The following is a 24,366-nucleotide window of genomic DNA, read 5'->3' as shown; positions in this document are numbered from 1 at the left end:
AGGACGTGCAACTATGACGTACAACTATCTAATGGGGCTTTGGAGGGGGGGGAAGAAAGAAGGAGGAGGATTGGCAATAGATGTTAGCTCAGAGCCAGTCTTCCTCAGCAAAAAGAGGAGGATTAGCATGGATGTTAGCTCAGGGCTGATCTTCCTCACAAAAAAAAAAAAAAAACAACTATCTGACTCTGATGTCATAGTGTGAAAGCAGCCATAGACAATATGGACAAATGGGCGGGGCTGTGTTACAATAAAACTTTATTAACAAAACCAGGTAGGGGCTGGGGTTGGCCTGTGCATGGTACTCTGCCATGCCCTGCACTAGACGTAGTCTAGTTTGTTTTTTGTGTGTAAATTCCCTGTATTTGAAATTGAAAAAGCCACGTCTTTTTCAACTCTGGATCTTAACAAGAGTCCTCCAGCCCAGGGTCTAGCCCACTCCTTGCCTATAACAAATGTTCATAAATATTTGCCAAAGGATTCAATAAACATTTACTGAGTCTCTAACTCAGAACAGCAGAGCGCCAAATCCATCAATGTTTGTTGAATGAATACAAGAGCCTTTGGCCTCAAATTCCCAAAAGCTTTGCCCCTCCTCCAATCCTTCTGAATGTTGAGCCCCAGAGCCCAAAGCATGTCCTCGCCCCAGCTGCCTGGGTCATGCGCTGCCAGGGGTCGGAAGGGGGGGTGGGAAGTGATGGGAACAACGGAGGGTTTGATGGACTGTTTAGGGAACTGCCTCATCATCCTGCTTATCAGTGTCCTGGTTCCTTTCCTTTGCTCTTCCCCTTAATAAATCAAAGCTCCTTCTGTTGTTACTGAGTTCCCGGGTCACTGATTCTTCTGCCCGCCTGTTTATGGAGCGACACTGTGACTGTGAGATTGAATGGAAGGGAAGGGAGGCACCGGACAAGTGTCAGCTCTGAACGGCAACACTTCAGCTTCCCAGGCCCCTGCGCATTGTGCAGACAGAAGGAAGGGCCTTTCCGCCGTCCAGGGCACCGGCCTAGGCCAGGAGGGGAGGCGGAGTCAGTGGGTGCCGCCTGGGCACCCAGCAAGCTTTCAATCCGGCAGGGTACGCTGCCTGTGTTCAGAGTTCACGATGACTGAGAGCAGGACTCTGCCAACTACGGCCTGAGGGCTACTGCCGGCTTTTGTGCGGCCCACGAGTTAAGAGTGGTTTTCAAATGGTTGGAAAAAAATCAAAAGAAGAATACTATTCCATGACATATGAAAATGATATGAAATTGAAATTTCAGCACCCATAAATAAAGTTGTGTTGGCACATCAGCCCCACTCATTCACCTACGTGTTGTCTAGGTCTGCATTCACACTGCAATGGCAGAGTCGAGGAGTTGCAACAGACCACGTGGCCTGAAAGCCTGCAACATTTATCTTCTGGGTCTGCACAGCCAAAGTTAGCTGACCCCTGACTGGCAGGACTAGCTGACATGGGCTAGCAGCACTGACATCACCTGAGAACTTGTTAGAAATGCAGATTCCCAGGCAGGCCCCATCCAGGCCTCGTGAATCAGAATCTGCATTTTAACAAGATCCCCAGGTGATCTGTAAGCCTCTGAAAGTGTAGGAAGTATTTAGGTCCTAGAGGAAGTAAATTAATATCTCTTAAATAGCCATACATTTTTTAAGTGCTTTGTTTCAATTAGTCTGCAGGGCAACACCTCACCCATTAGGGAGAGTTATTAGAGCCATTTTACAGATGAGAAAACAAAGACTCCAAGTCAATTGCTCGCCCAAGGTTATATACCTGGGAAGTGGCTGAGCTGGGATTTGAACCCCCCCGGGGCTATTGCACAGCCTTTGGCCTTAACCATTAGGCTTCACGGCCCCCTGCAAAGAGTGGGCAAGACCACCCTCAGACTCTGAAGTTGTTGGCACCCAACTGGTGCCCCAAGGTGGTCAGTGGCCAACAGATGTGTTTTATTTGGTCTGTACAGCGTTTCAAAAGATTTTTAAATTAGTTGCCAATATATTAAAATCAGGAGAATTCATCTCAGAGACGCAGAGAAAGACACAGATAGTCAGGCCGTCCTGGGCCGCGTGGTCTCCCAGGGCTTGGTCCGGCCGGGGCTGAGTTGTGGCTGCCTGTGGAGGCTGGCCTGGCCTTCCTGGGTCATCACATCCCCATCTGGGCTCTCAGCTCGTTACAGTAACCGCCTGGATCCGAGGGCATCTGAGTTCATGTCCTCCGGGTGTGCAGAGCAGCGTGCGGGCCCCCCGGGCATCTTGTTAAAATGCAGAATCTGATCCAGCAGGTCTGAGGACAGGTCTGCATTCTGCACTTTTAAGGGGCTCCTAGGTGGTGCTGGGGCTGCCAGTCCTTCCACAGAGCACACTTTGAGTAGTGAGGCTTTCAAGGATCTCAAGTCTGTCTGATTTCAGGGGCTCCACTCACTTGGTCCACCACCCAGAGCATCCCAATGGTGCCCTTGCTGCTGTTCCCTTTCCCTCAGGCCCTTCCCCTCGGCCTCCTCCGTCAACCCCTCTGAATCCTCTAAATACAACCGTTTTCTACGAGTGTCATGACATGAGAAAGCCGACCACCATTCACAGTCCTTCCACACAGCCTCCCTCGCATCTTCTCGCCTCACTCCTGGAGGACGGGGTGTTGGTGCGCGGGTTTCGTGCGGCTGGGGGCCAGGAGTCGAGGCAGGAGAACGGGGTCCGCCAATAGCGTCTCGTTTGTCTGCAGGCTGAGTAGAGGCTGCTGCTAACCGTGTTTCAGACGTCTGCTCACCCTGCCCCCAAACACCTGTGCGTGCCTGCGTGCATGCACACACATTCCAAGACGTAATAAGCCCGCTGTTTACATCCTTCTCTGGCTCTCCCCCACAAGCAACCCTGTCACTGCCACCTGTCAGCAATGACGCCAGCTGCCCCCAACTGGAGCTGCTTCCAAGAAGCCAGAGACGCGGCTGGTTTCACTTCCAGGAAGCTCGGGGGGCGGCTGCCCAGAGCCGCGGCCTTGCTGAGGCAGGCGGCCTCTGCCTCTTTTAGGACATCATCTCTCTCGCCTGACGATAGGAAGAAGGGGCTGTGCCTGCACATTTTGGCCAAGGGAGGCCTCAGTGGACACGCAGGCTGGGTTCCAGAAGGGCTGGCGGAGCTCTCTGGAGCCTGCCCTCCTCTGCATGGGCACCAGGACCGGTGGGCAGAACATGCAGCCTTCACAGCACGCAGTGTGCAACCTCGTGCAAGTCATTCTGCCTCCTTGACCTCTGCTTACCTCATCTGTCAAATGGGTGTCATGATGGCAAACCCACTTCGAAGGACGGCTGGGCTGAGCGGGCTCCCCACGCAGAGGTATCATTTTGTAAATTGTGTATGGGAGTCTGATGCCGGGGGAAAGTAAGGAGCCAGTAATCAAACCGTGGTAAGTTACGCAGAGCGTTCCCCACCCCAGCAGGCAATGCGTGCCCCCTCCTCTTTCTGGGAGGCTCCTGGGGGACGACTTCTCTGGCCTTTGTTACATGCAATGCCAAGATGGGTCAACAGACATCGCCAGGAAAACAGAGAAAAGGAGAAGGAAATCTGCCTGCTTCTCAATATTTTGTCAGTTCAAAAATATTCTGTTTTTCACGGGGGAGTTGTGCGGTGAGTGCCAGCTGAGTCTGTTCCCGTGCCCCTGCCCCTCTTGACAAAACGGGCTCACAGGTGATGTGGCGACAAAGTCTTTAAACCACAGTGGCAGGGGTGATAGTCTCCTTTTTCTTCTCATCCTCCTGCGTGAGTGCTCTTGGTCTTGGCTCCAGGCCAGGGGTGAGGTCAGTCCACCAAACAAAAGCGGTTCATGTGCAAAGGTCAGTGCTGGTCTCCGAGGTACCGACACGAGTCTTGGGCGGAGCCCTGCGAAATTCTTTATAAATCAGCTCTCTGATTAAGTTGGCTGGTCGCCTTATAATGGGAAGAGATGATTCCACCAGGGTGTTCCTGAGGGTCCCAGGCAGCAAAAGAAAAGGGCTGAAGGACTCGCCAACCTTGGTTCGAATCCTGCTTCTGCCACATATCTATGACCCTGGGCAAAATGACTCTTGGAACCTCTGCAAAGCTGGGATCAGAAATCCATCTCAGGGTGCCTCTGAGGGTTAGAGGAGATATTGAAGGCACTCATGGGCGCTGGGGAGTTAATACATTCCCTCTGTTCCTTTGTTCATCCCATCCCAGAGAAGTCAAGGAACTTGCTCCAGGTCACAGTGCTGGCAAGTGGCAGAGCCCGGATCAGAGCGCAGAGAGGTCTAAGTCCGAAGCCCATACTCTCTCCTTCACTCACCTCCCCTTCTCCCATTTACATGGAGCTTCATACTTTTTAACGCACTTCTACTCACTAGCTCTTCCAAGTGATTGGGTGAGGAAAATCATGATTATTGGATAATTTTGACACACTGCGTTTGTGTATTTAAACGACTTGCCCAGGTGGATACCACTGGCCCCAGGGAGTGCGGGGCTGGCCGGAGGACCCACGTTTCTGAAGCCAGGTCAATGCTCTTTCCAGTGAACCAAGGATGGTGCAAGGATGTGGGAACTGGCAGAGGAAGCGCCACCATTAGAGATCTTCACCTTAAACCCCCTTAAGAAAAATGAGTTGATGATCCAGGTGATTTTCATCGTCAACATGACAAACGTCAGGTTAGACAGAGTCATAAAATGACTGTTTTAGTTTGCTTCAGAATCATGGCATTTTGGGGCCAGTCCCGTGGCGCAAGCGGTTAAGTGCGCATGCTTCGCTGTGGCGGGCCGGGGTTCGCCGGTTCGGATCCCGGGTGTGCACCAATGCACTGCTTGGCAAGCCATGCTGTGGTGGCGTCCCATATAAAGTAGAGGAAGATGGGCATGGATATTAGCCCAGGGCCGGTCTTCCTCAGCAAAAAAAAGAGGAGGATTGGCAGATGTTAGCACAGGGCTGATCTCCTCACACACACACACAAAAAAACAAAAAGAATCATGGCATTTTGGCATCCAAAGAAAGAAAGAGACCTTTAGGACTCTTTATAGAATACGTGTGTGTGTGTGATATATACACACTTATGTACAAATAGTATACACACAGTTGATTCTCATCATTTGTGGTAGTTATGGTCCATAACGATGCAGCAAACACTGATTTAGTGAATACTGAACTCTGGCTCCTAGAGAAAATACAGAGTTAGGTTCCTGTGAGCCTCCGGTCACAACATTTTCATTAACTGATCAATACAGAACCTTGTTTTATGTGTATTTCTGTTTAAAGACTCCTCATTTACTATATATTGTTGATTCATTAACACTGAACTCATAGCTATCAGCACTATAACTCACGCCTGAACGAAGCTTATCGAACACATCTATTTTTCTGAGTGCCTTCTTGCACTCAGAAACACTAGACAGCACTTCAGCACTATACTTGGGGGTTATTTTAAACAATGAAATCACCAGCAAAAGCACAAGAATGTGAAAATGTTGCTCTAAGTAGATAGAGAGAGGACACTTGTTTGCAGTCTGAGGGCTGAAACAAGAAGACAGAGCATCCCTGGCTTGACCTCAGTCGGGAACACGCATATCAGGCAACTCAAAATTACTGGCTGCTCTGCACACGTCTGTGAATGACCATGAAGAGCTGGGAGAATTGATTTTGGGGTTACAAATAAATTTTAGTGAGTAGGTGAATTCTTAAATATGGAGTCCGTAAATGATGAGGATCGTAGGTATATATTGTGCTTCTAGAGAGGATGACCTCATGCCAGAGGCTCTGAGAAGGGGCACAGTGCATTAAGTTTTCATTAAGGTGTGAGGGTCTGTTAGATCCCCTCCTAAGGGCCTGTTTGCTCAAGAGAAGCAGAAAGTGAAGGAGGCCAGCGGTCATCTAAAGGGAGTGGCGGGGTAGGTGAGAGAGGACATGGGGGGAGGTGGGAGTTGGGAGGGAGGACGGTGGGGGTGTGGGTCCCTCCCCCTTCTCCTTCCTCACTGTTTGGCAGGGACCTTGAACACTCCTCCCCAGAATACCTCGCAGGCTGGAGCCTCTTCCCTGCTCTCACCTGACTTGGCTTCTGCTGAGCACGAAACACAGGGTGACTCTCCTCTCTGGCAGTCTCCCCAGTGCCGGGGAACCTTCTGATTTCTAACTGTTCCCCTGGTTCCATACCCCCATGTGCTCATTTTCTAGCCCTCCCTCTCCGTTACCATGTTATTGGGCCACCTACTCCCACTTAAAAAGCAGATTGTGCTGGGAAGGCTCATGAAGTGAGTCAGCCTAAGAGGTGATCCCAGAGTCCAGGTGGCTCGGAGCTGATGGCAGCAGCAGCCCCAGCCAAGCAGGGGTGTGCGAGACGCCCGGGCTCCTGGAAACGTTGGATCTAGGAGCTGCCACCTCGACCCCCCAGAACAGACAGGCTGCCTGCAGGAGGGCCTCCACCCTGTCACTCACCACTCCAGGCTTCTCTTGGACAACAAACCCTGTGCACACAGGGAGAGGTGTTAGGATTCCTGGGTCTGGGCTTATTAACCTGTGACCATGGCAATGCCCTTCACCTCTCTGAGCTCAGGCACTGGAGCCAGACTGCCCAGGGTTGTACCCCAACTTCACTACTTGCTCCCTGTGCCTCAGTTTCCTCATCTGTAAAATGGAGGTACCAATAGTATCTACCACATAGGGTGGTTATGAGGATTGCACTCAATGAATGAATGTATATGAAGTACTTAGCACATTGCCTACACAGAGTAAAGTCTACAGAGCATTAGCTTTTATTATTGCTGTGGTTATTATTATTATTGCTGTTCTTATCTCTAAAGTATGGAATGGGGCTGAATAATCTCAAGTCATTCCCTTCCTGTTTTGTTATTGGAGATGCTCTCTCGCTGTGTGGCCTTGGGCAAGGCCCTTCTCCTCTCTGGGGCCTCAGTTTCTTATCTTCTAAATGAGGTCCTGGGACGCCAGCCCTGAGAGTCTGCGAAACTATGAAATGAGGATAAGGCAACTCCCAGGGTGGGGTTAGTTTGTTATCTTGGCTTCTCCTGGGGATGCTGGTGAAATAAGTGGTTAAGTAATCAAAATAACCATTTATATTTGTAGTGGGTTTTTAAAACTCCCATTCACTGAGTGTTTACCAGGCACCCTCCTAAGCCTCGGTTGATTTATTCTATCATCATTACAACCCCGGGAGGGAGATATTGGCCCCATAGGAGAGATGAGAAAATGGAGGCACACAGAGATTAAGCAATTTGCCCAAGGACACACAACCAGTAAGTGGTAAATCCAGATCCAAACCAGAAACCCTGATTCCAGATTCTACAAACTTTAGCCCCACACTCTGCTGGGAGTTGGCCATGAACTTGACTTCTAATCCTATGATGGTAACATGATATCATGTCATTCCTTTCAAAGGACCGCTCATAGTCTTGATAAAAACCACAGATTCTCATCACTGGAAAATAATGTAGGAGTCATCTCCAGGGGTCTTAACCTTTGGAGGGGGGTGGTCATAGACCCCTGTGAAAAGCTGAAAGACGCTACAGACCCTTTCCCCCTCAAAAAAGTTCACACCGTATCCACACACAAACATGCACAGAATTGTCTACATTTCAGGGACGTTCAAATGTCTCAGGCTAAGAGCTCACACAATGCTTAAAAGCTCTTGGAACTCTCCAGTAAGTATTCACCTTCACTCCAGTTCAGCACTGATGAGAGCTTCCTACCTAAAGGGGCTGTCCATTCCGTTCATGTTCACCTCTGATTGTCAGAAAGTTGCTCTTCCAACACAGCTGACATCCACTTCCCTCTAACTTTGGTCTCAGCCTTGCCTGCTAGAATCAGTCCAATCTACATTCCCACGACAATGCTCCACATTTCTGAAGATGCCGGTCACGTTGTCTCTAGCCCTTCCGGGCTCAGTTCATTTTTCCCTGGACACACTCCTTTGCCAACGGCTCTCTCAGACACCCAGAAGTGGGGTACAGCCCAGAACTCAATACAATCTTCTGGCCGTGGACTGACTGTGCAGTGCAGAACTCTGCCTTTGTCTGGATATCAGATCTCTATTAATATGTCCTAAGAGTGGTTTACATTTTCAAAACGTTATTCTATTTTGAAATGTAACACATACACAGAGACTTTCGAATTTTATATAAATGGAATCATATAAATAGGTATTCTTTTGTATCTGATTTATTTCACTCAATGCTGTGTTTGTGAGATTCATGCACGTTGCTGTACATTGTTGTAGTTCATTCATTTTCATTGCCGGAAATTTTCCATTTGTCTGAAGATACTGCAATTTATTTCTCTATTCTATTAGCAATGGACACATGGGCTATCTCTGGGTTTTGGCAATTATGAACAAGCTCCTATAAACACTGGTGCACACATGCATGCATTTAGGCTGAGTATACCTAAAAGAGGAGCTTTTGTGTGACTTAGCTTAGTAGGTAATGTCAAGTTGCATTTCAAAGCAGCTGTACCAATTCACACTTCCACTAGCTGTGTGTGTGTGTTCCAACTGTTCCATATCCTCACAGACACTTAGTATTATTAATCTTTTTAATTTCAGCTATTCTGGTGGTTATATAGTGGCATCTAATTGTAGTTTTAATTTGCCTTTCCCTAATGACTAATGAAGTTGAGCCCATTTTCATGTATTTATTGGGTAATTTTGGATTTGCATCTTTGGCAATCCCTTACTCATCTGACTCATACTGAACTTGTAGCTCAAAGAATTAAAGTCTCTGACAGAGGATACTGTTTAGTTATATCTCCGTTATTGACTTCAGTTGGATTTGGGGTCCCCAAAGCAGGTAGGAACATTTTATTTTTTTTTTTTGTGAGGAGATCAGCCCTGTGCTAACATCTGCCAATCCTCCTGTTTTTTTTGCTGAGGAAGACTGGCCCTGGGCTAACATCTGTGCCCATCTTCCTCCACTTTATACGGGACGCCACCACAGCATGGCTTGACAAGCGGTGCATTGGTGCACTCCCGGGATCTGAATGGGCGAACCCTGGGCCGCCACAGCGGAGCGCGCGCACTTAACCGCTTTCGCCACCGGGACGGCCCCCAGGAACATTCTTAATAATAATGACAGTTGATATTTATCGAGTCTCCACTGTGCTCCAGGCACCCAGCTATGTGTTTGACATGGATAATGTCTCTTAATCCTCACAACCAGCTTATGAGGTTCATATTATTATTATCATAATTTTACATAAGAAGAAACTAAGGTGGGGAGGCTACATGACTTACATAAGGTCTCACAACTAACAGTAAGCTAGATTCAGATCAAGACCCTTAGCCACTATAACCTACTGCCTCCCAAAGATGGAAACATTTGACTACATTAAAAAAACCTTTAAAAATGGTTAAAAACTGAAAATAAAATGGACATGTAACTGTCAAATGGAGAAAAATAGTTGCAAAGTATAACAAAGGATTAGTGTTCTTAATACGTGAAGAGTTTTTACCAATTAATAAAAGGACAAGCATCTCAACTAACAAAAAATGGTCAAAAGTTTCTCAGGTCAGATAAATCTGGGAAATTCTGTCCACTTTTTCATCTTCTTGTTCCCCTACGACGTATACGAACAAATTGATGACTGAGAAGTTCTGAACTAGAAACTTACTGTAACACACAGTTTCTCAAACCTGTTTGACTAAAATATAGCCTTTACCAACCTGAAAAATTGTAGTTCTTTGGAACAGACTTTGAAACATGTCGAACTCTATAATAACCGCTGCTTCCTCTGATTTCCAGTCTGCTAAAACTTTCAACGAAGGAAATGAAATTAGTTTTGTCCAGGGTTTCTCAACCTTGACACTACTGACACATGGGGCTGGATAACTCTTTGTTGTGGGGGCCGTCTCAGGCATTGTAGGATGTTCAGCAGCATCCTTGGCCTCCATCTGGTAGATGCCAGTATCTCGGCCTCACCCCCAGTTGTGACAACCATAATTACCTCCAGACGCGGCCGAATGTCCCCTGGAGCGCGGAGCCCCACTTCCCCTCATAAGAGCCATTGGTGTAGCCTGACTGATTTCTAAAGGACTCACGGTGCTCCCCATGATCACCTCCTACCTGCCTAGGTGCTCCTGAAGCTGCATAGCCTTTTACTATATTTTGCTTTCTGTGCCTGTGACATCACTAGCCTTTGTTTAATATGAGAGGGTATTGGTCCCTCTCTTGTCTGCGAGTCTTTCTTGTTTGTTGGAATTCCTTAAATCTCCAGGCACACCAAACCATGTGCAGTTCTCCTGACGTGGAACTTCTTTCCATCCTCTAGGTGGAATTAAGCTCTTTCCTTCAATCCTCATACTCCCTGCACAGCCTTCCATCAGACCCCCCCATATCACATTATACTTATTTCTGTTACTGTCTCCCCAGTTCCTAGAGAGGAGGGACCGGGTCCTATTCATCCTCTGGTTCTCAGCACAGAGTAGGCACCAATCAATATATATGAACAAAGGAGTGAAATGTAGTGGAGGATCAGTCAGCGATTTCATCCACGGGGTCCGAGGTGGATTTCCAGCAACACTGAGGTTATTGACAACCTCTTCACAGCTTCCTCCCAGGAATGTTCTCCTGGTTTATCTCCAGGCAGACAATCTTCCTTCTCAAGAGAAGGTGGAGGTGCCACAGAAGACACCAGCTTTATTTTTCTCAGCCACGAACATGACATCATCTGCTCAGTTGGCATGTCCAGCCCATTCCTGATAGTTTTCTCATTCCAAACAGAAGGAGAAAAGCCCTTTTCCCTTGATCTCAGCGTTTTTGCAAACCTCAGTTTATTCCAGTCGGTGACTTTTTTTATCCTGGGAGATGTGTCCTCCTTTCCATGTCTTGGGTGTCCCTTTTGGGCTTGAGATTCTCAGAGGCACCCCCCTCCCCCCCGAGCATTGCATCAGTCTCTTTAAGTATTTCCTTCTTGTTATTTCCTGTCTGAGATTACTTTAAGCTTTAGAAACAGAATTTAATTCTTTGGAGCCCTCTAACTTTATCAAAGTTATCCAAGATGGTGGCAGTGGGTGGAAACAAAGGGACAGGTTTGAGAAACATTAACAAAGGGCAACTGACAAGACTTGATGACCATTTGGACTTGGAGGAGGGGAGATGATTCTCAGATTTCTGTTTTGAGAACGGAGGGACTGGTGGTTCCTGCTGGAGACATGGTCACAGGAGGAGGATGATGAAGACAAGGAGAGGAACAGGCTGTCTGGGAAGATGATGGGCAGGGTCTGGGATGTATAGAGTCTGAGGTTTCCATGGGAGACAAAGTGGAGGTGTAGAGGAGGTAACTGGCTAGAAGAGCCTGATGCTCTGAATAGGAAATGTGATTGGGGGCTGTTGGCGTGTAGGTGGCCACTGACGCTGAGAGAGTAGATGAGTGCTCAGACAGTGTGTGTTGATGGAAAGCAGCACTAAAGGTGGTGCAGAAAGAAAAGAACTTGAAGGAGCCTGTGAAGGAGTGGTGGGAGAGAGGGGAGGAGAGCCAGGAAAGGAGCATGAATCGGAGTCCACTGGAGAAGGAGTTTTGGGACAGAAGGGATGGCCAGAAGGTTTAAATGATAGAGAGAAGTCAACTCAGATATGGACAGAAAAGTGCCCACTGAATTAGCAGCAGAGGGTCATTGGGGACCATGGGGAGGGCAGCCTCAATGGAATGGAAGGGGCTATAGCCATATGGCAGGGGGTGGAGGAAGGATTGGGAGGAGAGGCAGTGGGGAACAGACACAGGGTGGTATCTAAAGAGGGGTTCACTCATTCATCCACTCAACCAGCAAACTGAGGGGCTACTGTGCACCAGGGGCCACTCTGAGCCCTGGGATACAGTAGTGGGCTAACAGGCAAAATCCCCGGTCCTCATGATGTAGATATTTTAGGGAGATGTAGTATGGAAGGAGGATTCATTTTCAAGACAGTTATTAGAAGCATCACCATCTGCCAGGTGAGGAGACCAAGAGAAGTCAGATGGCAGCTTGCTCAGGTTCACACAAATGTCGGAGCTGGGGTCATGCCCTGAGCTGCCTGGCCTTTTCCATTCTTTGCTGCCTGAGGGGAAGGAGTTTAGGTGGGAAGAGATGATGCAGAAGGCCTCACAGGGTGGGGAAGAACAAAGGTGCAAGGTGAGGATTATTTAGGCTGGGCTGGGCCTACTCAGAGCAAGGTTTCTACTGGCTCCTGCTGTCCCTTATCTAGGACCCCTGTGTTGGGCCTTGTGCTTGGGCTCAGGTCCCTCCAACGGGGATGAAGGCACTGAGATCCCCATGTTCTCGCTTGGTTCCATTTGAGCCAGAAGCTTGAGAGGTGGCCTGTGGTAGCCCCCACACTCCCCCAAACCCCCACCTCCCTCTCCTGTGGGCAAGCTGATCCATATGGTTCAAGTGGGGCTGAATACATCTCCACATCCCCTTCTTAGGGAGTGGGCACGGGAACCCAAGCAAGGGTGACCAATGTCCCTCCATAAGATTAGATATGGACATGCTGGAAAGAGATAGGGTCTTTCTTCCTCTGGGATGGTGAGCTTAGGGACCAGGGTGGGCCACTCACAGCCATCTTGACTATTTGAAGAAAACACCAAGTAGAAATGAACAGAGCCAAGAGATAGAGAGAGACTGAACTCTGACGATATCCTTTGAGCTCCTGGATCCAGCTCTGCCCAAATCTAGCCAGAACTATCCCAGACTTCCCGGCAGCGTGAATCAATGAATTATCTTTTGACCTCTAATTTCAATTGAGTTTCTATGTTCACAACTGGAAGAATCTGACCAATGCAGTTTGTCATAACAGGTCAGCTGTGACTGAAAATATGTTATTTACTTTTGTGGAGGCACATGCCTCCAGGGGCTCCCTCCATGGAGCCATACATATTCATCACCTTCTAGGTGCTAGCCCTGCAAGTGACAGAGATGAGGAGGACACAATCTTACAGCCTAGCTGTGGAGATGATGACAGGAATGCAAGAATCACTGTCTATAAAATGCTTTACATCCATTTCTCTGAATCCACAACCATAGGAAATAATTAAGCAGCAATTCCAGGTAGGGTTTGGCAGGTATGGACTGAGCTAGAGAGATGCTTCATGCTATGGGAGCTCAGAGGAGGGTGGGCTGGGGAGGGTGGGGACTGTATGCTGGCTTCCTCTAGCGCTCTCCTCTGGGGGGCTGGGCTAAAGTGGGGCCGGTGGGGACACAGGGAGAGGGGAACAGGCAGTCTGGGGAAGCCGTGTGAGTATTAACGTGAGCATAAGAGCTGCTTCCATACCTTTCCCATTCCGGCGTGGGCGTGACCCAGCTTGACCACCACAGGGAAGTGTGGGGCTGTGAGCTGAAAGAGACAAGAGGAAATCACTCATTAGCATCCCACAGCATCCCCACCCAGGCTCTGGGTACTGCCTGTTCTGTAGAAAGATTCATTCATCTGACATTGCCAGGAATCCCCACAAGAGTGCTTTGACAGATGGTCATCCTGCCTCGGTTCCAACACCCTGAATGCCAGCGTTTTGGCTTCTAAAGGAAACTCTAAGCTCTTAAAACCAGCCTGCCTGGGGCATCCACCAATTTGGATACAAACTGACTGGTTTCAAATCCTAAGTCTATCACTTATGCGACCTCAGATAAGGTACTACGTGGATCTGTGCCTCAGTTTCCTCATCTGTAAAATGGGGACGATGAGTACCCATCCCATAGGGTTGCTGTGAGGATTAAATGAGTTATCACGTGTGAAGCCCTTACATTGTAAGTACCCATTGAATGGCAGCTTCAATACTCCTGTCAAGGTTCAGCCTTACGTTATTCCCCCCAACAACCTTCAAGTGTCTGGAAACTCTCATTCCCTCCCTCAAGCCCTCTCCAGGCCACCCTGGAGAGGTTTCTTAATAATTATATTAAGGAGGTTTAATTTAATAATAATATTAAGGAGGTTTCTTAATAATAGTGGTCACGCCCACCACGGGGACCAGCAGTTATTGGCCACACTGTGTCGGGCACTGTGCTGAGTGACTGCCCTCTATGGCCTCCTTTGGAGAGCTACGCTTTACGAGGGCAGCTGCTTGGCCTGGTGGGCTCCTTGTTGTATCCCCAGCTCCCAGAACCTTGCTTGACCCAGGGAAGGTGCTCGATACGGAAGCTGTGCTTCAATCCATCCTCCGAGCAAGACCTACAAGGCACGGACGCTTCCCCGATGATGCAGAGGAGGAGAGTGGGGCTCGTAGCTGGGTCACGTAGCTAGGAAGTGAGGGAGCCGGGTTCAAGCCTAGGCTATGCATTTCCTCCTTCCAGCTGTTTGAGATGTGTTTGCTTGGTGACTAGAGGTGTATTTGGAGTTGCTTGAGGGCAAAGGTCATCCCTTCTAGTTGTTTAGTAATAATGTCACTCCCCACATTGGGTCGGCCCCAGCCAGGGGTAATCATGTCCCACTCTCTATGCTGCGCAGTTGTCTGTTCTGGCGCTTGTCACTCTGTCTTGGATTGTCCCCTGACAGTGCTGTCTGTCTGGGGACCTTGAGAGGAGGAACCCAGCTCTTCCCTCCTGATGCCCAGCGCCAAGTCTGACACGAAGGAGCTGCAGTAGCTGCTGCAGAAGGGTCTGCTGTGGGTCACAAAGCCATTCGATGGACCTCATCTCATTTTACCCCCACAATGGAAAGCGATTTTATTACCATTTCACAGACAAGAAAATTGAGACTCAAGGCAGCTTCTAGGAAGGGGTGGACCTGGGACTTGGACTCAGGTCTGTCAGACTCCAAGCTGGATGCGAGCAGTGTCCTCTAAGGTCTGGCCCCAGGGCTCCTTGCAGTAGAGGCCCAGTAAAAACTTCCCCCCGAGTTCAGGCTAGAATTTACCATATCGAGTGAACAAATGCATCTTAAAAAAAAAGCAATATTTGTTTTTGATTCCAAAAGCAATATGTATTCATTATAAAAAATTTGGAGAATAGAATAAGGTGTTATGTAGTTATGTATAAAGAAGACAATAAAAATCACCCTCGGACTTTTAACAGTTGTGGTGTATTATCTGCTGATATTCTTTGCCTTTCTTTTAATCTATATTTTTTCTTTTGATTTGTTCTCTTCTTACAAAACTGGGTGTATAGTGCATATCCAAATTTGCTTTCTGCTCTTTCTGCTTAATGTTATGGGATAAGCATGTTCCCGGTGGTAATTATTTATCAGTTTAATTGTTATTATGAAATATTTCACATGTGAAAAAAAACTTCAAGAGCAATATCATGGAGATCATCATCTAGCTTAGGAAATAAACCATTGTCCAAAGAGTTGAAGCCCCTGATGTACTTCTTTCTTATCACATTCCCTTCCCTCCCAGCCCAGAGTTAACCATTATGTGAATTCCGTGTTTATTATTCCCTTGCATTTATTCCTATTTTAACTGTTACATATAACTCTCAAGCAATATATATTACACATTTTTAAACTTTACGTAAGTGGTTATCAAAGAACCTATTCTTTTACCGCTTTTTTTGTACATTATGTTTGTGAGATTCATGTGTGTTGATATATATAGCTCTGATTCATTTTTTACTGCTGCATAGTATTCCTTTTTATGAACACATTACCATTTGTCCATTTCCTGCTGATGAATGTGTAAGTCATTTCTATTTTTACAATTATAAACAATACTAGTATAAACACTCATTTTTTTATTTTTGTGAGGAAGATCAGCCCTGAGCTAACATCCAGTGCCAATTCTCCTCTTTTTTTTTTTTTTTTCCTGCTGAGAAAGACCAGCCCTGGGCTAACATCTGTGCTCGTCTTCCTCTACTTTATATGGGACGCCGCCACAGCATGGCTTGACAAGTGGTATGTCGATGCACGCCCGGGATCCGAACCTGCCAACCCCGGGCTGCCGCAGTGGAGCACAAGCACTTAACTGCCTGCACCACCGGCCTGGCCCCCAAACATTCTTGAACATGATCTCCTCCGCACCTGTAGGGGAGCTTCTCCAGGGCACAAGCACAGGAGTGGAATTGCTGGGTCAGGACAGTGCTCATCTCAGCTTTGCTAGATATTGCCAGATTGATCTCCAAAGTGGTTGTACCGACTTATGCTCTCGTGGGCAGGGCAAGAACTCCCAACACTTGAGGTTGAAAGACAAATTTTACCAACCTGAGGGACAGGAAATAGAATGACTAGGTGCATTTTTACCAAGTGGCTTTTGTTCCCCAGCAGAATCATCACACCCAGCCACCCACTCACAGACCCTAGACACCCCCAGCCATCCATGAACTGACCAGGTCACTACTGGGGCTTCACCTCCACCTCATTTTAAGGTAGAGCTTCAGGTGAGGAAAAATGCGTGTGCTCTGTCTTCCCCACCCCCCTCCCAGCCTGTTCATTTCCCCCCACACTGATGGGTACTGGAAAGAACCTGGGTGTTGGAGTTAAACTTGCTCTGTTCAATCCTGGGCTAGATATTTAACCTCTCTGAACCTTAGTTCTCTAATCTGAAAAATGGGGATGATAATGCCTAACTTACAGGATTGTTGGGGCAAGAAGAAATGAAATAAGCAATGTAAAGCTGCTTAGCACCAAGTGGAGGTTCAGACTCAAAGTGTAAAGTAGAAGCGAGGGGAGGAAGGAGCGAACTCTGGATTTGTGGGGCGAGGAGAGAGAAAAGGAAGGCTGGATGATGGAGGAAGGAGAGCAGAGGCTCTGGCTTGGCAGTGTCTGGTCATATGGGGGGAAGGAATGTGAAGTCCAATAAAGGAAAATCAGGGGGCTACACCAGAGGGAGGAATCAGAGGGGATTAAAGGTTGCAATTTTAATCTGGAAGAACATTCACAATAATTTTTTTTGGTTCCCATGTTACCAAGTTGTGGTAGATAGAATTTCTAGGAATGCTTCTCAGGATGTCCCACCCTAGTCCCTGGAGCCTGTCAGTGTGATGAGATTGTCTTACAATGTCATACAATGATCGTTCTGTGTTATATGGCCCCGGTGACCTTAAAATAGGGATGTTATCTGGGTTGGCCTAATTGAATCACATGAGGCCTTAAAAGCAGAGAACTTTCTCAGTCTGGTGGCAGAAGAGGAAGGCAGAGAGATTCAAAGCATGAGAAAGACTCAACACACATTGCTGCTTTGAGGTGGAGGTGCCTTGTGAGAAGGAAGGTGGGCAGCCCCCAGGGGCTGAAGGCGGCCCGTGGTTGATAGCCCCAAAGAAGCAGAGACTTCAGACCTACAGCCACCAAGAACTGAATTCAGCCAATAGCAAGATTGAGCTTGGAGGAGGATCTTGAACTCCAGAGGGGAGTGCAGTGGGCCGGCACATTGATTTCGGCTTTATGAGACCCTGAGCAGAGAAACTGGTCATGCCATCCTGGACTTCTGGCCTACAGAACTGTTCGTTTAAGATGCTAAATTTGTTGGAGCATCAATAAGAAACGAATACATGTGTCCTCCTAGAAACTGAAGCCCAAAGAATGAGGAGATTGTTTTCATGCCACACAGTAGCAGAACCGGAAGTCAAGCTCATGGGTTTTGACTCTCAATCAAGCATTCTACCACGGTACCCTTCCCTGGGGATCATACGCACAGCTGGGTGCAATAAATGCTTTCCTCTAATCATAATGATCAGTCAAATACTATCAAATCAAATCAATTCAGTGGGTGTTAACTGAGTGAGAACTAGGTGATTGGCTCTGTGTCTTGTGCTGTGCAGGACACACAGAAGACTGAGACAAGACTTCTTGTCTTAGAGAGATGGGCTGTACAATGAAAGAGCAGAACAAGGCAGCATGGCAGGCAAGTCTGGGCTGGGTGGAGTCATGAGTAAGTTTCCATAGGAAAGGAAGGCTCTGAGAAGGATTCTGAAGGATGAGTATGTTGTGGGTGGGTGGAGGGAAGGCTCAGCATTCTTCAAGGGGTGAATGGTGCAGAGCACTGTGGTCTTCCCACGGTGGGTGGGTGTTTAGATTCTTCGTGAACTCTAATGAACAAAGACACGTAGGAAGGAAGGACTTATTTTATGATACTCAATGTGAGTTTATCTGTAATAAAACTATTTCGGACATGATTGCTAAATAGAACTATGTATTTGAACAGAATTCCCTTCTCCAGCATTCTTAAATAAAATTGGAAGAATATACTAATTGTCAGAAATAGTGGGAGTAGAAATTGTATCTGGATTTATAGGATGCAGAAAGTCAATCTAGAAGAATCTGAGAATTTACAGTTAGATAGTTCAAAGAAAATATGTTGAAAATTTGTCCAAAGCATTGGATTTTCCTGATACTAGGGGAAAGTTTCCTTTGCCATTTTTTACTTTGACTGGTTGAGAACAGCATTCTTTCTAGAACTGGCCAGCAGAGGTCTGGGCTGATGTTGGGGAGAAGGAAGAGGCAATTTGGGACCAGATTACTGGGGACTTTCAAAGCTGAAGGGAAGAGTTTAGGTTGCTTGGATGGGCCATGGGGAAACAGCTCAATTCTGGAACAGGAGAGTGACCTGCCAGCTATGGGTAGGATGCACTGTATTGAGAGAGACCAAAGGGCCAAAGACTAATTCAGAATTGATTACAACCAACACAAAGTCTGGACTGGGATGGGGATGGTGGACACAATGGGGGCACTCCCAAGAGTCTTTCTTTTTTATTTTGTGACACTTTTTAATTGAAATCATTGTAATAAAATGACCACAGAAATTCGAGATGAAGATTGTCCACAACCTCATCATCTAATCAAATCAGTGTTTGTATTGCTCCTTTACTTTATTTCCTTATTACTTTATAATCCTCTTTTTTATGTCCAATAAAAAACCCAGGATATTCTGCAATAATATCAGAGATAGAATTTTATATCTATAGTCTCACATAACATTACCCCATAAGTTTTGTTCTATTTGTGCCACCACCTTTTTTTCTTATACCCCTTCCCCACTCCCCAGTTCAGGTAACTGATCTCACCCGCCTGGTGTGTCTGGTGTGTATTCCTGCTCATCACTCTCCACGCTAGTCTTTGCAAGCATGTGTACACATATACGGTTGAAGTTGATGTCTGTTTTTTCAAAAATGGCTCTTTTCACTTAATTTCATACCATACATACCCCCACCCCCCATCCCCTGTCAATAGATGCAATCCTAACCCACTAGTTGTAATAGCTTCACAATATTCCGCAGGTCACGTGTGCTACAATTCTTCAGCCATTTTCCTATCGATGGACATTTGTGTTATTCTCTCTCTTTCTGCTACTACAAGGAAGACTTCACTAAATATCTTTGTACACAAGTCCTTATAAACTAGTGTCTTAATTTCTAGAGGCCAGGCCAAGAGCTTTTCAAGGACAGAATCAGCAGAATTTGGGGACATTCTGACAGGTTTCTAAAGTCAGTTGTTAGAGCTCGAGAAATGAAAGTGGGTGCCACGGAATTGCACACAGAGTGAGTCCACTCACCATAGAATCTCCCAGGCTAGTAAGAACTGCATGTATTGAGTGTCTCGTAAGGGCCTGGAACGGTACCAGGCGGTTTATATATGTCAGCATTCTTCCCCTGCCTCATGTAATAGACGGGAAATCAGAGGCACGCCATTTGCCCGAGGTCAGCAGAGAAGGAATAGTGCAGCTTTTCCACTGCCACCCACGTCTTCTCCCCACGCCCCGCCCTCCCCTTCCCAAGCTGTTCAAACGGATTGCAAAGGCCGTTTCCATTTCCACTCATTTGCAACACGCCAGCCCCTCCCGGAACACAGACAGGTCACGGAGGACAGAACACATCTTGTCGGCTATTTTCTCTCTTCCCTTCCCAACAACAGCTTTATTGAGCTCCCCCGGGGATGGTGAGCCTGCACCAGTCTCTCACAGCCTCCCTGTCCCCGCTCACAGGCTCCAGGGGCCCCAGACTGCAGCACTGCCCAATGGCGTGAGAGGCCTGGCATCCTGTTAGCAGGGGCAGATGAATTTTTGAAACCAGAGATCCCCACCCTGATAAGGGTCCTATTCAGAAGTCTCCCAAGGAACCAAAATAAGTGGGGGTGGCCCAGTGCTCATGCTGGGCGTTCTCTTGGGGAGTTGGAGTCAGAGCAGCGTGAGCTCCCATCAGCACTGTAGCAACCTCATCTTCAAGCCACAGAATTGGGGAACAGAGACCTGAGTGGTCTGGTGCAGCTTCCCACCGAAGGAGGCCCTTCCCTCCACATCCATGACTCTTTGGAGATTTAAATATGTACAGTGTTTGGTCCTGGCTAAGCAATGGAGAAAGCAAGCCTGGAAGAGTCTAGAGGAGGAAATCAAAGACCAAAGAAGTCTAGGGAAGATTTCAAGGAGGAGCTGGGCCTCCGTTCCATGCCTGCGAGGCCCTGCCTCATCTCACTCTTTTCTACCTCCTGTTTCTTTTTTTAATTTTTTATTTATTTATTTTTTTCCCCCAAAGCCCCAATAGATAGTTGTACGTCATAGTTGCACATCCTTCTAGTTGCTGTATGTGGGACGCGGCCTCAGCATGGCCGGAGAAGCGGTGCGTCAGTGTGCGCTCGGGATCCGAACCCGGGCTGCCAGCAGCGGAGCGCACGCACTTAACCGCTAAGCCACGGGGCCGGCCCCAGCCTCTTCTGTTTCATCTTGTGTTTTTCCTTCCTCTCCACCTCAACTTCTACCTACCAGCTATGTCCCAACCCCGGGGACCTTTCAGTTCTTTACTGAATGGGCCACGTTCCCTCCAGCCACAGGACCTTTGCACATGCTCCTCCCTTTCTCTGAAAGACTCTTCCTAACATTCTTTTCTAGGCCAATCCCTTCTCCTACTTGAGGTCTCAGTTGAAATGCTCTGTCCACAGAAAGTGCTCCCCTGACCACTGGTCTAAAGTAGGTGCTTCCTGGTATATGCTCTATCACACCTTCATAGCTCTAGCCACTATTTGTAATACTGTATTTATTTCTTTATTGCCCATCTCTCCATGCCCCTATAGGTGCTCTGACAAGACAAGGTGCTGGTTTCGTTTCCTGCTGTATCTCCAGGCTCCACACGAGACCCGGCATACAGTACCCAGCATAGCCCGACATAGATACCACGTACACAGTATATTTGTTTAATGGGTGTTAGACAAAGCTTCCCATGACAGGGAGATGTCATGTGCAGATGGGCAGAGTCAGAAGGAATCTGGGGACAAGCTGTTGATAATGTTGGTTTGAGTAGAGGCTTGTTGGGGAAGCAGTGGGAATTCGGGTGGAAACACGGTGGTGACAAGCTTGGGCGGCCCCTCCACCAGAGGTAAGAGTTCGGGCTGAATTCCGGGGGCGTTGGGCAGCCATTGAGGGTTTGAGTGCAGAGGGTAGACGTGTACACAGCAGGTTGAGGGAGACTCTTCTGGAGGCCGTGGTAACAACAGCTGCCATTTCTGGAGCACTTCCAGTGTGCAGGCATGGTGCTCAGCGCTACCAGTGTCGCCTCATTTAAACCTCTTGACACTTCTCTGGGGTAGCCCCTCTTTTTATCCCCATTTTACACCCTACAAGGAAATGGAGGCCAAGAGAGGGGAAGTTTCTTGCCTAGGATCACTCAGCAAGAAAGGGGAGGAGCTAGGATTCGACCAGAGCCCACGGCCCTGCGATTGCATGGTGTGGCCTCTGGATAATCCTGCTACCCGTCATCGAGGGCTCCCCCCGTGCCCAGAGCTGTGTCCACTCGGTTGATTTGATTGGGTGGGTGAGTGGAGGCCGGCAGACTCATTAGGACAGGACCAGCGACTGTAATAATCATGCAGTTCAGGGCCCGGTGGGAAGACAGCATGAGCTCGGGAGCCAGAGGACCCCCAGAGTTCACACCTAGCTCCAACACCTGTGGTGACGAGCCCCTGAGCAAGTCCCTGACCGCTCTGTGACTCAGTTTCCTCATCCGCCAAATAGGAAGGTCACTGGAGGAATCGACATTGTAATAGATGTTGGTCACTAAATGGTCATTGCCAGTGAAGAGGCTTCATGTCCAAGGCTGGCACGTAGTAGGACAGCAATTCATACCAGTTCCCATTCCCTTCACACCTGTGATCTCGGGGCCATGGGGACAACGGTGGATAGGGGGACGTCAGAGGCTGATCCACAGGACTCAGTCACTTCTTGGAAACAGGAAGGAGAGAGGAGAGGGGAAGGAGCATGATGAAGCCTTTGACAGAAATGGGGCAGCCGGGAAACGGGGTTTGTTATGGGCATTTAAAAAAGATTCATTCAGGGCCGGCCCCGTGGCTTAGCGGTTAAGTGCGCGCGCTCCGCTGCTGGCGGCCCGGGTTCGGATCCCGGGCGCGCACCGACGCGCGGCTTCTCCGGCCATGCTGAGGCCGCGTCCCACATACAGAAACTACAAGGATGTGCAGCTATGACATACAACTATCTACTGGGGCTTTGGGGGGAAAAATAAATAAATAAAAATCTTTAAAAAAGATTCATTCAAAAGAGAAACAGAAACATCCCGACAGCTGCCTGATAAACCTTAACCTTGGTGGGTAGTGTCTGACAGAATCTCCTCGGCATTTAAGCACATACATAACCACATTCCTGTCTGGAGGGAGGAGAATGGACAAGATGACCTTTCACAGTCCTTTCCAATCCTTTAATGTTGTGACAAAGCTATAAAATACTACCCAGATGACTGAAACACGTCAAGACAAATCTCCTGATCACGCTTACAGGGCTCTGCATGATCTGGCTCCTGCCTTCTTCCCCAACCCTATCATCCCCATGCTCCCACCAGCCTCCCTGTCTCAGCCTTACTGGCTTTCTTTGTGACGCTGATACTAGTTGTGCTCCCTCTGGCCACAGGGCCTTTGCACATGCTGTTCTTATTGCCTGGAATGCTGTCCCTACTCCTCCTATCCAGAGTTCAGATTGCACCTCCAATGTCACTCCCCTAAGAAGCTGGCTCTCACCTCTTTGCCTGGGTTGTGGCCTGCTCACCTCTTTCCCCTTAGCACTTCTGCCATTTTTAATTTATCTCTGTGATTGCTGGATGAATGTCTGACTCCCTGCCTAGACTGTAAGCTCCCTGAGAAGTTGTGGGTCTGTGTCTGTTGTTGCTCATCACTGAACCCTCAGGCCTCACCTGAATTACAGACTTGCCTCCTGAACTTGGCCCCCAGGTGGTCACACAGGCACCTCCGACTTTTTTCCTGACAGTCTCATGAACTTCTCTCAAAAATGCTCTCTCCTCTTCTTATATCCCAACCTCAGTCAACGGTCTACTCCCTACCCAGGTGCCCAAGATGGAGACCCGCCTGCCTTCTTCATTCTTGTAACTGCCCTAGACCCAGGTCTGGTACAGCCGGGGGGCCCAGGACATGTTTGCTGAAGGAGGTGTGTGGTCTCACCACCCAGCTCAGCACTCTCTGCCCTGAGCATCCCCTCTCTGAACCCTCTGCCTCACCTCCTCCTCCTTTTAGTGTGTCTCGGAAAAATACTGGTAGCATATTTAGAAAAATTAAACTAAACCTGCCCTACCAAAATACAAACATTCCTTTCTCTTACATTTCCTGTTTCCCTGAGAAACGGAATAGTCAAAAATAAACACACCGATAGGATGGCAATATTTGTCTGCAAAGATGCTTTTCTTGTTCTCGCCCGGGTGATGTTTATGGCACAGAACAGGCTCCGGCTGCCAGCCCTTCTCCCATGAGGATTCTCCGGGGTGCTGCTCACAGTTCAGACAACATCCCCAGCGAAACTGAGGCTCTGGGGAAGGTCTGAAGGATCCAAAGAGCCAAAGACCATGGATATATTGGCTACGGAGTTTCACGTCCCCCTACTGAGTTTTCCATTATAATTCACTTTTATTCACAGTCTTGTTCCAGCTCCATTTCTAGGTGGGGAAAAGCCTCCTTGACAAGCCACATAATCCCTAATATGGGAAATTATTGTTCTTCTTCTTAGTGACTTCACAAAATAGCTTAATGATAATTGCCCTACTTCAGGATCCACATTTCTTCGCTTCAGTTTTTGTTCACAATGTAATGTCTTATGATTAAAAGTAAATGTAAAATTTTGGTTAAAGGTTCTCTTGGCGTTGCATAGAACAAATACTGCTTACTTGGGGCTATAAGCAAAGGGAGTTAGTTCCTCGGGTTCAGGGAAATTCTATTCGTGGAATGCCATAGAATAAGCAGGAAGAGTGAACACAGGCTTTGAAGCCAGACAGACTTGGGTTTAAATAATGTTCATGTCACTTCCCACCAGAGCATTCTCAGGCAAGTTTCTTAGCCTCTCGGGTCTCGGTTGCTTTCTCTGTAAATGGGTTCGGCACACCATCCATTAAAGTTATTGTGAAGATTTGAGTTTGTGTGTCAAATACATGCTAGGTATACCTGGATCCAAGCCAGAAATTCTCTGGGGATAATTTGGACTAATACTCACTTAAAATCAATCCAAAAACCCCAAATTACCACCTGATGCAGTTA

General features: G+C 47.8%; 1 protein-coding gene across 1 annotated transcript in view; it reads right to left on the bottom strand.

Moving 5' to 3' along the window:
• The window catches only part of SYN3 (synapsin III), a 424,113-nt gene that overhangs the window by 59,383 nt on the left and 340,364 nt on the right, over positions 1-24,366 (bottom strand). The window contains exon 6 of the mRNA XM_058568480.1: positions 13,240-13,302. Within this exon, the coding sequence (XP_058424463.1) occupies positions 13,240-13,302 (63 nt within the window). The remainder of the gene's footprint in view (positions 1-13,239; positions 13,303-24,366) is intronic.

The sequence above is a fragment of the Diceros bicornis genome, chromosome 25 (genome assembly GCF_020826845.1).
Source record: "Diceros bicornis minor isolate mBicDic1 chromosome 25, mDicBic1.mat.cur, whole genome shotgun sequence".
Classification (NCBI taxonomy): Eukaryota; Metazoa; Chordata; class Mammalia; order Perissodactyla; family Rhinocerotidae; genus Diceros; species Diceros bicornis.
The sequence above is the reverse complement of the archived record's forward strand: the minus strand, read 5'-3'. Positions and strand labels throughout refer to the sequence as shown.